The 13,202-nt window shown below is 40.1% G+C and overlaps 1 protein-coding gene across 4 annotated transcripts in view; it reads right to left on the bottom strand.

The window, feature by feature from the left end:
• dlgap1a (discs, large (Drosophila) homolog-associated protein 1a) overlaps positions 1 to 13,202 on the bottom strand; it is a 174,806-nt gene that overhangs the window by 73,856 nt on the left and 87,748 nt on the right. For all 4 annotated transcript variants that reach the window (XM_063460965.1, XM_063460964.1, XM_063460967.1 and 1 more), the window contains one exon: positions 414 to 1,952. In XM_063460965.1, coding sequence (XP_063317035.1) covers positions 414 to 1,838 — 1,425 coding nt within the window. In that variant the 5' untranslated portion in view covers positions 1,839 to 1,952. The remainder of the gene's footprint in view (positions 1 to 413; positions 1,953 to 13,202) is intronic.

The raw sequence follows: 13,202 nt of genomic DNA, 5'->3' as shown, positions 1-13,202 counted from the left end.
TTTGAATACAAATAATCAGTCATACAGCGCCTGATTGACAGAGCACATATTATGATAATTAATTACATTATTTATTATTAAGTTAGATATCTAAGAGAAGTGTTTATGACTTGTGTGTTAATCTTTTAAGAGTTCATGAAGTCTTTGTAGTGATTTTTCTCAAAAGGGCTGTCAAGTGCCCAGTTGTTTTGGCATTGATAGAGCAAAAGCCTGTCACATATCTGCTAAACTAAAAACAAACTTATGGACTCCACTTGGTTTGCCCTTGTCTACCTGGAACTGTAGGACTGGACACCACTGACTTAGAGGAAGCATTGATGGAAAAAAGTAAGTTGTGGAGAAAAGGGAATCAACAGAGGGGGGAGAAGGTGAATTGACTGGATTTGAATGGGGGTTGGGGAGGAATTATTTACCTGTAAGAAATGGCAAGCGCGCTCCTGCTGCTGACTGCCCTTAGATTTGACTAGAGCTCTATCTAGGTTTAGGTTACCGGATCCTGCGCTGGCTCGTGGCTGGTTGTGGCTGCTGTTGTTGGTGTAGACCTCTCGGGCCCTGCTCACCGTTAGGCTTGATGACCATGGCCCTTTCTTCACAAGGGGCCCGTCCACAAGACCCACTGGAAGCAAGGAGCCACTTCCTCCACCGATACCGCCACCGCTGTTATTGCTGCTACCACTAATTGGCACACATGCTGTCGACGCTGCATACTTCACATCGTTGTTGCTCCGGGAGACTTTGAGTGCAGAATGGTGGTGTGTGTGGCCATGGTGTGCGTGGGTGTGTGTGTGCTCGTTTAGTGTGCCGTAAGGGTCCATCATGAAGTACTGCTGGGACTGCGAGGAGGAGAGACTGGGGAGGGGAGTCTGGGGGAACTTGTCTGGGTTGTTGCCGGGATACCGGCTTATTGTCATGGCAATAGGCGAGGGGGAAATGGAGGGGGAGGGTGAGGGTGGAGGTTGGTGGTGGTGAGGGTGGTAGAGACACAGCTCCCGTTCCAGGTTGTCATCTGAGCTCCAGTATCCAGAGCCTGGAGCAGATGCTGAGCCGTGGAGCTGGTGGTGGTGGTGGTGGTGGCTTCGATGCTTGGGCTCTGCTGATCTACAGCGCTCACGGCTCTTACTGCGTTTCCGGTGGCGCACTCCCACTGGTGGAGTTTCACCTTCTGGGCTGGCCCTCGAGCCACCACCACCACCTCCTCCACCGCCACCACCACCACCATTAACACTCCCATTATTGGCCCCCTTGGAGGACTGTGTGTGGTGTGGCCCTTCCAATGAATGTGACTTGGTGAAGAGTTTCTGGACTGAGTGGACAAGATGGCGAATTCTCCCTGGACTGTCATTGTTGTTGTTGGCCCCCATCCCCCCACTGTGGGCCTGCACCCCTCGTTTGTATTGCAATGTATGGTAGCCATCTCTGGAAAATGATGGCTGACGTTCAAACGGGTCCACAAAGTTTGCTGGTACCCGAGTGGGCGTTTTACCCCCATAGCCTCCTCCACCTCCTCCTCCTCCACCACCTCCTCCTCCTCCTCCTCCTACATATGGTACCATGGCCATACACTCATCCTTTACCTCAGGATGGTGAGATGAGGAGGTAGAGTGGCACCTCCTGGGGAAGGTTCCATATGGGACGATGCTGTTGCTGTCAGAGGGGTATGAGGTGCGCTGAGCATTGTAGTAGGGCAGCTCAGCTGGATGTGGCATGGGAATGGGCACAGGCATGTCCATCTGACTGATCAAATATGGCTTGCGGTCAACATGGTGACCCAGTGGATCATATGATGGTTCATAGGAGACCACATGATGGTGACCCCGGCTACTGGACAGGCCTTTCATAACGGGGAAAGATGGGTGAATGGAAAGAAGAAGGATATGGATGAGAAATGCCAGGTAGGCCTGTGATCACAGAAGGGCTGCAGAAGACTGTCCCTGAGCAGAGAGCTACAGACTCTGTAAGAAAGGGAGAGAAGAAGCAACAAAAGATCAGTTAATAACCAGTTAAGCCACCAGGGGCTTTCTGAGCTTCCTGCTCAAAAAAGACATGCCCAAAATGAGTGGAGTATTTCTCTGCAATTACAAACTCTTTGTAAACAATCTTGGTATCAAAACAAAGTTAACATTTGTGAGATTTCATCAGAGGTGTAAATACTACAACACATGTTACTGTGTCAAAGTTACTGAGGCTGGAACACAGAAAAAGTAAGTAGATTTTTTTCCTCAATTTATTTGTTTGTTTTTTTAGCATATAACCACTTTGAAAATATACTTTGGTTCACATTTAAATTCAGAAAACCAGTAATCAACATATGAAAAGCATCTGTGCAAAGATTTATGCTTCTGAAGTGAAACAGTGAAAAATTACTGCGCTTTTAATAAATAAATAAATGTTCAGACGTTGTCTAGTTTGTCCAGTTTTGGCACACTCTGACACCACGTGTGAATTTCAATTTTTTAGGTATTGAACAGCAGAAACTATTTAAATTCAATTGCATGTCTAAAAATACTTGTGTTTTGAATATTTTTGAAGAATTACCCACACACTCACATCCAACGGGCCTATTCTGCCGTGCGCCATAGACAGTTTAAATAGGTTTTGGTGCTTTAAATTCTGAGGGGCTGTAACTTCAGCTTCTATTGGCTGATTTGCATGATTGACACCTCTTTTTAATCGTTTGAGCCAATAGAATCACGGTAATGATGCCATGTTCACATCAGTTCCACCAATCAGAAGTTGCAAGTTGAAAACTCCACATGACCCTAAATGTAAGCCATAATCCAGTAATGTGACTGTAACTTGGCTAAAAATGGCGATTGTTGATGTGGCTCTGATGCATTGTGTTAGCACCGCCATTATCAGTAGCTACAGCTATTGGCTATTGGTGGGGAACAGCGGAGGAAAACGCTCAGCTAAGCGGCTTTCTGCTTTAGCACATATGGAAAGTTATGCATATTTGTGGCCTTCTTTGCCACTGGTTCAATGAACTTTGGTCAGAGCGTGGTGAAACTTGCAGATTTCGAATATGTAAGATCTATGGTTGCTAACTAGGCAATGTTTATCCGGTTACACGAAGTCAAGTGAGTTCTTACCTCCATTGTTTGTGTTTAGTGAACTTTTGCGAAATTATGTAACTGCTCTTTAGCTGTGTTTGGTCGTTGTAGAAATGGTTTATATGCTTTTAGCTGAGATTCTGAGGTTTCTGTGGATACCACACAGGTCGATATCTGCATAAAAGACCTGACGGAGGGTTAAACTGCAGTTCATCCCCTTTGCTCCCTGGTGGCCTTGGGGCTCAAGAAGAAATCCAACATAAATTATTGCTGTTTAAGCCACCAGAATTCATAAGTCCCTGTTGGAAGTACACATTTTAAGGTTTTTCAAAAAGACACTCTGAGCTAAAATTGATCACGTTTAAAGTGAGTCTAATTTTTATATGTACAGAGTTTGCATATATAAAATTACTGATAGAAAAGGTGAGGTCTGAATTCACCTTAATACACCTTACTATAGCTTATTAAACCTACCCTTTTTATGTACAACATATTGTAAATGTCAACAGTTTCAGACAGTTCTAAACTTTACCAGCAGACAGACCAAAAAAAAGAAGAAAAAAAAGACAAAACTAATTTTTCATGAACAATGATAATTATACTTTAAGTTTGGAAGAAGATTTTTTTTCTTTGTACATTACCAGTGCAATGTTGAAGTCAAGTAAGTTTAAGTTTTGTAGCAAGACGGTGGGCTCATAATAATCCAGTCCATTTATAATTGTTGTAAATTTCCTCTGTACCATATAAGCTGTATTTGTGGGTTTTATGTTTGTTAGTTTCTTGTTAATTTTGTAATTCTGTTTCTCTGTAATGCCACAGAGTAGGTTATATATGGGACTAGGGACCAACATTGTATATATAAATAACTATTTACATTAAACATCTCTTTAGTTTTATATGATATGGTTTTGGACATTTTTGCTTTTACACCTGTTTGCATTGAGCCTTCCAACATAATATATATTCAATTAACACACAAAAATTTGGTTTCATACACTGAATATCATTCATCATAATTTTGACTTTATTTTTTTATTTCCCTGTTACTTTATTTTGCTGTAATGTAGTGATATTTGATTTACATCAAACCATTCAATTCCCGTTCCACTGCATTTAGAAACCATTTCAACCTTTTCCAGAGCAATATACAGTTTAGGGTCCAAAATCCTTGGTGTTTGGAAGAAGAAACACTACGTGCATCATGGGAAATCCCTAGCAGCCTGTGCCTATTGCAGCACAAATAAAGGAGAATGCAGGGTTACCTGATCCTTCCACTGTTACTTTAGTTCTGTTTTAGGAACCTTATAAAGTACATTTTTCTTTTTACATAAATCCTCTTTTCAATTGTGATCCATGACTTATCCACACATGACTGTTTCCTTCTGAGTTTTCTTACTGGACAGATTTTTTCCTCTTTTTTTTTTTTTTTAATCTTGAGACATTGTTAATGAGGTCAACAAAGCCCCATAGGCTTTTTCAGGATCATCATTAATATAAACAGGTTACAGGTTTATTTCATTAGATCTGTCTTATGGGCAGTGATGGTTTCTGGTGTTCTGTGTCATATGACTTTACAGATACACTGGGGTAATAATTATTTGATCATCTGCTGAATTTGTAAGGTTGCTCACTTTCAAAGGAATGACATCTTTTTATGGACAGAGACAAAATATCAACAACACAAAAACACCACATTACATAAAAGCCGTAAACTGATTTAAGTTAATCTTGACTGTGAGGATGGTGTTCCTTGGGTCATGCTCAGCATTTCTCTTCCTCCAAACACAACAGGTTGAGTTGATGCTGAAAAGCCCCATTTTCTCCCAAGCCTTCTTTGAATCATTTTGATGTTCAGAGATGTTACCAATGGCGTTCTTGGTGACTGTGATCCCAACTGCCATCCTCCTGTGTAGTTTGGGTTGATGTGCCACCTTCATCCTCACCCCATGAGGCAAAATCTCCCTGGAGCTTCAGAATGAGGGTGATTGATGACATTTTATATTTCTTCCGTTTCTGAATAATCGGAATTATACCACCAGCATCTCAAACCATTGATACAAAGCAAGATACATCCATGTTTCCAAGTTGTTTACACTAGATTCTCACCGCATGATCCAGATGTTGCAGAAATCAATAGACACCAGACCAGACAAGATTTGTTTGTTTTTTGGTTTTTTCATGTCTATACAATCCACATAGATCCACATTTTCAGATGAAAGTATTCCTTTTTTGACGAAAGTATTCCAAGATGTTAAGACAAACAGCCAAGTCATCTATTAATTGGAGGTTTGGTGGTTCTGTCCCCGTCTGAGCCAGTCTGCATGCCAAACAGGGCAAGATACTAAGCCTAAGTTGCTCTCCGATGCATCCATTGGAGTATAAATTTGTGTGAATCTTAGATAGAAAGCACTTACATAGAAAGAGCATAGAAAAAGTGCTGGTGTGAATGGGTGAATGAGGCAAGTTGTGTAAAGTGTTTTGAGTGGTCAGAGAAAAGCACTACATAGGAACCAGTCCTTTTACCATTTACCATTTGCTATTCTAGTATTTGTAGCTTCTAGGTCACAGATGCTCTCAGTCTCTAGCTTTAGCAGTTGCATAAGTTTGGTGTTAAGCACGCATCATATCACATAAGGTTATCATATCTTTACTCTAGCAGAATAATCTTTTTTAAAGGGTTCTTTAGCTGTTTAATTTCCTGCATAGGCTCATGCTTCATAACTTTCTGTTTACTTTATTTTGCTCATCTGAGATCAGAGATTTACTCATCTCCTGCATTATTAACTTTCTCTGTTGGAATCTTAATTTGTTTTTCTGTTGTTTTCAGTATTTTTTCAGTATTTCACTTTGTTTTGCTGGAGTAGTTGCACTTCATAGGGTTTTGAATTTGTTTGTTTATTTGTTTTTTTTATATTTCATACCAGGGTCATTTAGCCCTGGGAACTGTAGTCCAAAGTAAATTCAGATCAGGCTTTTCCTTATCTAACTTCTCTTACCTTAGCATCAGTAATCCTACTAAGCAGTCACATAAACATAGCTATCCCCGTGATAAGTCAACCGAGGATTTCCAAACTGAGCTACAAGTATGTTCACATAATAAGGGTGTCATTGACAGTGTATGACCAATTAAAAACATGCACAGCTCTACTAGTAGAAGAGGAGCATGATTTCTGACTGCCAAACTGTCATATGAATTCAATTCAATTTTATTTTATTTATATAGCACCAAATTACAACAACAGTTACCTTAAGCTCCTTTATGTTATAAGGTAAAGATCCTACAATAATTCAAAAACCTTACAATAATACAAAGACATGCACACATAATACAAGCCAAGACGCACTGAATCATCAATGTGTCTTTTAGACAAACCCCTCTGTTCTTTTAAGATTGGGCTTAAAACTTTCTTTTCTGACACAGCATTAGTTATGGCTGGATCAGGTGACCCTAAATCTTCCCTTGTGTATGTTGCATTAAGTCTAGGCTTCTGAGGGTTTCGTATGATTCTGAGCGTTTCTTCTTTACTCACCTTCTTTCACTTATTTTGCGTTTATACACCACTCTGCATTTAAACATTAGTTATTATCATTATCATCTGGCTCTCTTTTACAGTGTGTCTTTAGTCCTGTCTTCTTTCCCTCACACCAGGCTGGTCGAGGCTAATTGCTGCTCCTCCCTGAGCCCAGTTCTGCCAGAGGTTTCTTCCATTTAAAAGGGAGTTTTTCCTTCCCACTATTGCCAAAGCGCTTGCTCATAGGGGTCAGATGATTGTTGGGTTTTCTACTGTAGGGTCTTTACCTCATAATATAAAGCAGCTCGAGGCAACTGTTGTTGTGATTTGGTGCTATATAAATACAACTGAAGCGAATTGAAAGCGATATACTGTAGCTGTAGCAGACCACTGTGTGAAAGGCAATGAATGCATATGAATTTGTGTATGCTTTGGTCCATAACTAAAAATGTGCTAAGAAATTAACAAAGTCTAGTTTATTTGAAGCTAAGAAGAAAAGCAGTGATTCAATTGTTTAGTCATTTGGAAATTTGGTCATTTGGAAATTATTGTTTATTCACTGTAAATACATGCACTGTTCTCTAACTTTGAGCGCACCTGTACCTAGATCTTGACATAGCTTCTGTCTGTAGAGCATGAACATGGCTCTACAACAGGGATTAAAAAACGCGATAAGACTGAGTCCGTCTGCTATCACGCTGCGACTGAAAGAGGACAAGGTAAAAATTCGGTGTGGGTTTATGACCCACACCGAATGCCCACATCAAACAGGGCAAATTTATAATTCATAACCAAACAAAGATGCAATTCATCCATTTCAGTAATGACCAGCATTCTACCAAGAGCGTCGCAAAATTTGCAGCTGAAAAGGGGAATGAGTAATGTGTGTGTAAAACCTGCACTTACACTAGTATTTCTCTCTGAAAGCCAAGTGCTTGTTCATACTGTATACACGAGAGGAGGCTGAAGAAGCTATGTTTATGATATAAGGGTTAGACAGAAACTGCTAGAACTGTGTGTGGTTCTGAGAAGTGAGCCTTATTTATGCATCTCTCCTTATTAGAGGAGAGATGCATTGTTTAAAAACTATTCCTCCATATAAAAATGATATGTGTGTAACAGCTGACCTGTACAATACGTAGAAGACAAAAAATATTATTTGCCATCATATCCCAAGCAGTGCATGTGTTAATGAAGATACTGTTATTGTGCCAGGTGCACAAATATGCACATCAGCCTGGGGTTTTCTGCAGCCTGTGTGAAACTGCATATATTTATTAAAGTCACGCATGCATTAATAGCTGCGTTTTGACAGACATTTGCTATGTCAAAGTACCTACGGAGATAAGTCAAAGAAACAAACATGAATGTTTCTCTATTTGTGCATACTACTGAGCAATGCATGCAGAGATGTGATTATTGTTTACTAACCTCTGTGTAGAAATGTGACTAAAAGCGTGAAATACTGGAACCTGTTCTGTTCACTGGAAAAGGGAAATCAAGATGTATCCTTTTGTGCATCTTACGTTGGGATTCTCCTCCTCCCTACTGCTGACGAACTATGTTAAGTCCGACAGTCTCGGTTGTTGTGTCCTTGGGCAAGACACTTCACCCGTTGCCTACTGGTGGTGGTCAGAGGGCCCGGTGGCGCCAGTGTCCGGCAGCCTCGCCTCTGTCATCGATTTTGCTAAGATCCCCAGCAAAGTTGACTAATATGCAGCCCAGAGGATGACAGAGCCTCAACACTCAACCATCCACAGCGATGTTTTATGCGTAGCTTGATATTCGCTCTCTGCTGTAGTTCAGGAGGTAGAGCAGGTTATCTACTGATTGGAAGGTTGGTGGTTTGATCCCTGGGTTCCCCTAGTCTGCATGCCAAATATCCTTGGGCAAGATATTAACCAAGTTGCTCTCCGATGTATCATCAGAGTATGAATGTGTCTAAATGGTAGTTAGAAAGCACTTCACAGCATAGAAACAGTGCTTGTCTGAATGTTTGAATGTGGCACGTTGTATAGTGTGTGCTTTGAGTAGTCTAGGGAGTAGAAAAGCGCTGTATAAGAATCAGTCCATTTACCACTCCAATCCAGTTCTTGTGTAATATAAAATGCACAGGCTTTTCTTCCTGTTTCCAGGCTTTTTGGCATCTTGTCAACAAGCAAAAAAACATGACTCTGAAAACAATGTGATACAAGGACTGGACTACAAAAAAGAGAAAAAGCAGCCAATGTCCAAAGAAGAATTTTGAGAGACTTTCAGAAAACTGGAGAACTATGGCTCAAGGCCATTAAAAATATGCAAGAAAGTCCGGCTCATTGAAAACAAAATATAAAGAAATAAGAGGTGGTTTGATACTTTTGCATGGTACTGTTTTTGTAGTGTGACATGTTATTCAAAGGAAAATGTTACCAGGCTAATTGGGTTTTTGTGTGTGTTTGTTTTATTTTTTTGGGCAGGCACACAATGTAGCTACTGTATATGAAAGTCAGCTTATATTCCAGATATTTGTTTTTGCAAACCACAGTCTGTCACAATTGAAGTTAACAACATATTAGTAAATTAATTCTCAAAATTTAATTTATTTCTTCACTCATAATATTTGTAATGTGAAAATCTTAAGTTGTTCTCTGATCTTAACAGTTACATATCTAAATTGTTTAACTGACAGACCAATAGTGAAAAAATATTTTCTTTTTGAGACAATGTTGCTGATTCAGTCACTTACACTGGATTAAAAGGTGACTGGTTACAGAAAACTAATAAACTGTTTTACACAAGACCTAAAAAATATTCAGCATTTCTGGACACACGTTGCATTTCTAGAAGAGTAGTACTGCAACCAAAGCTAAATAATTATAAGCGATTTCTTGCAGAATTAATTAGAAAATGCATAGCTTAGTTTTTTTGTTGTTCGAGTCAAACGGAGCATAAATCATAGATCAAATGTATAAAGTTACCATACATATAGTATAAACTTTAGCTCATCACATAATCACTCTGTAAGGCTCAGTGGGTAATTAAGAAGAAGCAGTTATCTGGGGTAATATCAGCCACACAAATGTCAAAAGTAAATAACAAATAAGTGAACCCAAAGGAAGCATAGTTTGCATTTCTATTTAGTGCTACACTAACACATCCCTCATTTATTCAACTTTATAAATAAAGTTATTATTATTATTATTATTATTTATCACTTCAGATAACAGTAATTAAAATGTCCCCACTATGATCTTACATAACAGTGGAAAATTCTAAGACTGCTAACCAAGCAGTGCTAATACAGAACAATAGAGAGACACAGTGGTGGCAGCATGCATAGCTGGGTGTACTTGTACTTGTAGTGGAGATGTTGAGGTGCATTAATGTGTGTTTATGCGTGTGTTTGCTCTCTCCTACTTGGCCAGTGACATCACTGCTTAACACAATTTGACAGCTCCACTGGTGGAATGACTGCTAACAAGCTCCCACAACTCCCACTGACCTGTGACATGTCACACTGACTACTCAAGTAGAAGCCCCTGCTCTAAATCTGCAGTTCAATGAAAATAAATCTTGGCTTTCCAAACCAAATAATGGTCTTAGTAATTATGTTCAATAAAACTGAGTTGGTCTGTGTAATGCACCAGTTAAAAATGTTTCTTTGAATAGATTCTCTGGAGCTTAAATGGAGTGATGAATGCCATTTGCCAAAAAGATAATCCCTTAATTTTTGTGTTGATTGTTTATAGCATATTAATAACATTTTCAAATTCACCAAACTATTCAGCAAGCGCATGTGTCCTATGGATGGAGTAGTTTAATCTTGAAAGCGACCACTCCCATCAGAACATAAGTGTTTCATCAGAACAACACTGATTTGCTGTGACCTTTTCCTTTAAAGGAGCAAAAAGATCCAAACCATGCCCCACTTCACAACAGAGCCACCAGATCCACACGTTGTAGGAGTCTGTATGTTCACATATAAACATATACATACAACACAATGCAACATGGTTATTACCCTTTTTGTAGTGGAGTTGGGCTAGATAGTCAGGCATCTCCACTGCCACTGTGAGACTTTTTCAGCAGCTTTTTGGATTCAAAACAAATTTTAAACCCATCACGGAACATCTGTAACTCACAAGGTCGAACACGTCATCCACTATTAGGAAGGTCAGTGGTTAACTGTCAATTGGACGCATGCATTGATGTGTGAGTGTATGACAGATAAAGCACTATGTGGATAGAATAAGTTCAATTCAACTGTGTTTTATTTATATAGCACCAAATCAAAATAACAGTTGTTTCAAGGTGCTTTATATTGTAAGGTAAAAACCCTGCAATAATACAGAGCAAACAGAAAAACCTCAAGAATCAGATGACACCCTATGGGCTTTGGAGACAGTGGGAACGAAAAACTCCCTTTTAACAGGAAGAAACCAGGCCCTGGAACCGATTAGGGGTGAGGGGAGGAAGACGGGACAAAGTCACATCGTGGAAGAGAGCCAGACATTAATAATAGTTAATGATTAAATAAAAAGTGGCAAGTAATCGGTGAAAAAGGTGAGTGATGAAGAAACTTGTGAGAAACCCTCAGCAACTTTGACTTATTGCACAATGACAACCAAATGACAGTCCAACCCTATAACTATATGCTTAGTAAGTATATGCTATGCAAAAAGGAAAGTTTTAAGCCAAACCTTAATACGAGAGAGGGTGTCTGTCTCCCAAATCCAAACTGAAAGCTGGTATCACAGAAGATGGGCCTAGAAGCTGAAGGATCTGCCCACCCCACTCTACTTTTAAATATCCTTGGAACCACAAGTAAACCTGCAGTCTGAGAGTTAAGTGCTCCATTGGGGTGATATGAGTAGAGCACCATGAGGTCTTTAGGATAAGATGGGACCTGATTATTCAAGATCTTGTAGGTGAGGAAAAGGATTTTACATTTGATTCTGGATTTAACCATTAGCCAATGAAGAGAAGTGAGCCAATGAAATATCAGAGAAATATACTCTTTCTTTCTCGTCCCTGTCGGATCAACTGAAGGCTTTACAGGGACTTTTTAGGACATCCTGATAATAATGAATTACAGTAGTGAAGCCTAGAAGTAATAAATGCATGAACCAGCTATTCAGCATGAAGTGAAATGTCCTCGGAGATATTTTGACCATGTCCTGGTCAAAAATGACTCCAAGGTTCCTCACAGCATTACTGGAGGCCAAGGTAATGCCATCCAGAGTAAGCATCTGGTTCGATACCATAATTCTATGCTTTTTAGGGCTGAGTGCAATAACCTCAGTTTTATCTGAATTTAGAAGCAGAAAATTAGAGGTCATCCAGGTCTTTTTATCTTTAAGACATTCCTGCAGTTTAACTAATTGGTGAATGAATAAATTGGAATCTATTAGAGCCTATTAGATAGATATGATACAAACCAGATACAGTGCAGTACCTCTAATACCTACAGAATGCTCTAATGGCTCTAATTGAATATTATGGTCAACAGCATCGAACACTGCACTGAGGTCTAGCAGGACAAGCACAGAGATGAGTCCACTGTCAGAGGCCACAAGAAAATCATTTGTAATCTTTACTAAAGCTTTTCTTTACTGTCCGCCACAGTCTCATTGAGTTCTTGATAGTTTATTAGGGCACTATTAGCCTTGTAATGTGTCAAGCAAGTCATCCATGTGTGGGACATTGAGTCATAGGCTTTCTTGTGGTCACTCCAGGCAGTGGTTGATCTGTCTGGTTTTAGAATCCTGGTGTACTGCTCTATCAACCAGTAGCAGGTTCTTTGGCCCTCTGGTGTTATTTCCAATGCCCTTCTGAGCTGCATTCACCTATTGACTCATATACCTACTCTACTTGGTTGCTATGATGCTTAAGAGGACCTTCCATGTTGTGTAACTAATCCATGGTGTCATAACTTCGTGGGAATCCTTCATGATCACAATTTATTGTTTTATTATAGATGCGTACCTACTGTTAGGAGCCCCCTTATTTTTGCTGCCAGCCTGTCATCGAGTGCCATTAAGTTCTTCAACCAGTAGGCGTGGATAGTATCAGCTCCTGTTGCTGTTCAGTTCTTTATTCTGGAGACTCATTGTTGGTTGTCTTCTATTGTGATGTTGACTGGCTCTTGTTTTCGGTTGGGTTGCTGTGGTCTGCTCAAGCCTAGTGGATGGGCCCGTTGATGCAAGTATTGAGCTTATGTAGAGCCCAGGTTTAGTGAAGAGAGTTTGACATAACAATATACCAGCCATATTTAAGCTGATCAGCGCTATTTAATTAAATTGGCTAAAATAGTGACTAACCATTGCATCTGTGTAATGGAATTTCTTTCACTTATGTACTAATCACATTATTTTATTGTATAATGCCTTGGTGCCACTGGATTTTAACATGTCTGACACCCATACTGTAAGAGGGAAGTTGGGGGGGAGCAGACCACTCCACAGGAAGAGTCTTTTGTCTCTTCAAGGACTCTGGGAGGTAGCAAGGGAGTGTGAACCTTAAGGTGTGAAACAGCTGTGTACTGCCTTTTGTTCCTGGAGAAGGTATTTAAACTGAGAGCCATGCTAGGCTCAGGGAGACTCTGCTGACCCTGCCCCGTGGTCATGCAGGCTCTCCACAAGCTTGGTTGTCCGTTGTCTT

Source organism: Pelmatolapia mariae, linkage group LG18, assembly GCF_036321145.2.
Source record: "Pelmatolapia mariae isolate MD_Pm_ZW linkage group LG18, Pm_UMD_F_2, whole genome shotgun sequence".
Taxonomy (NCBI): domain Eukaryota; kingdom Metazoa; phylum Chordata; class Actinopteri; order Cichliformes; family Cichlidae; genus Pelmatolapia; species Pelmatolapia mariae.
The sequence above is the reverse complement of the archived record's forward strand: the minus strand, read 5'-3'. Positions and strand labels throughout refer to the sequence as shown.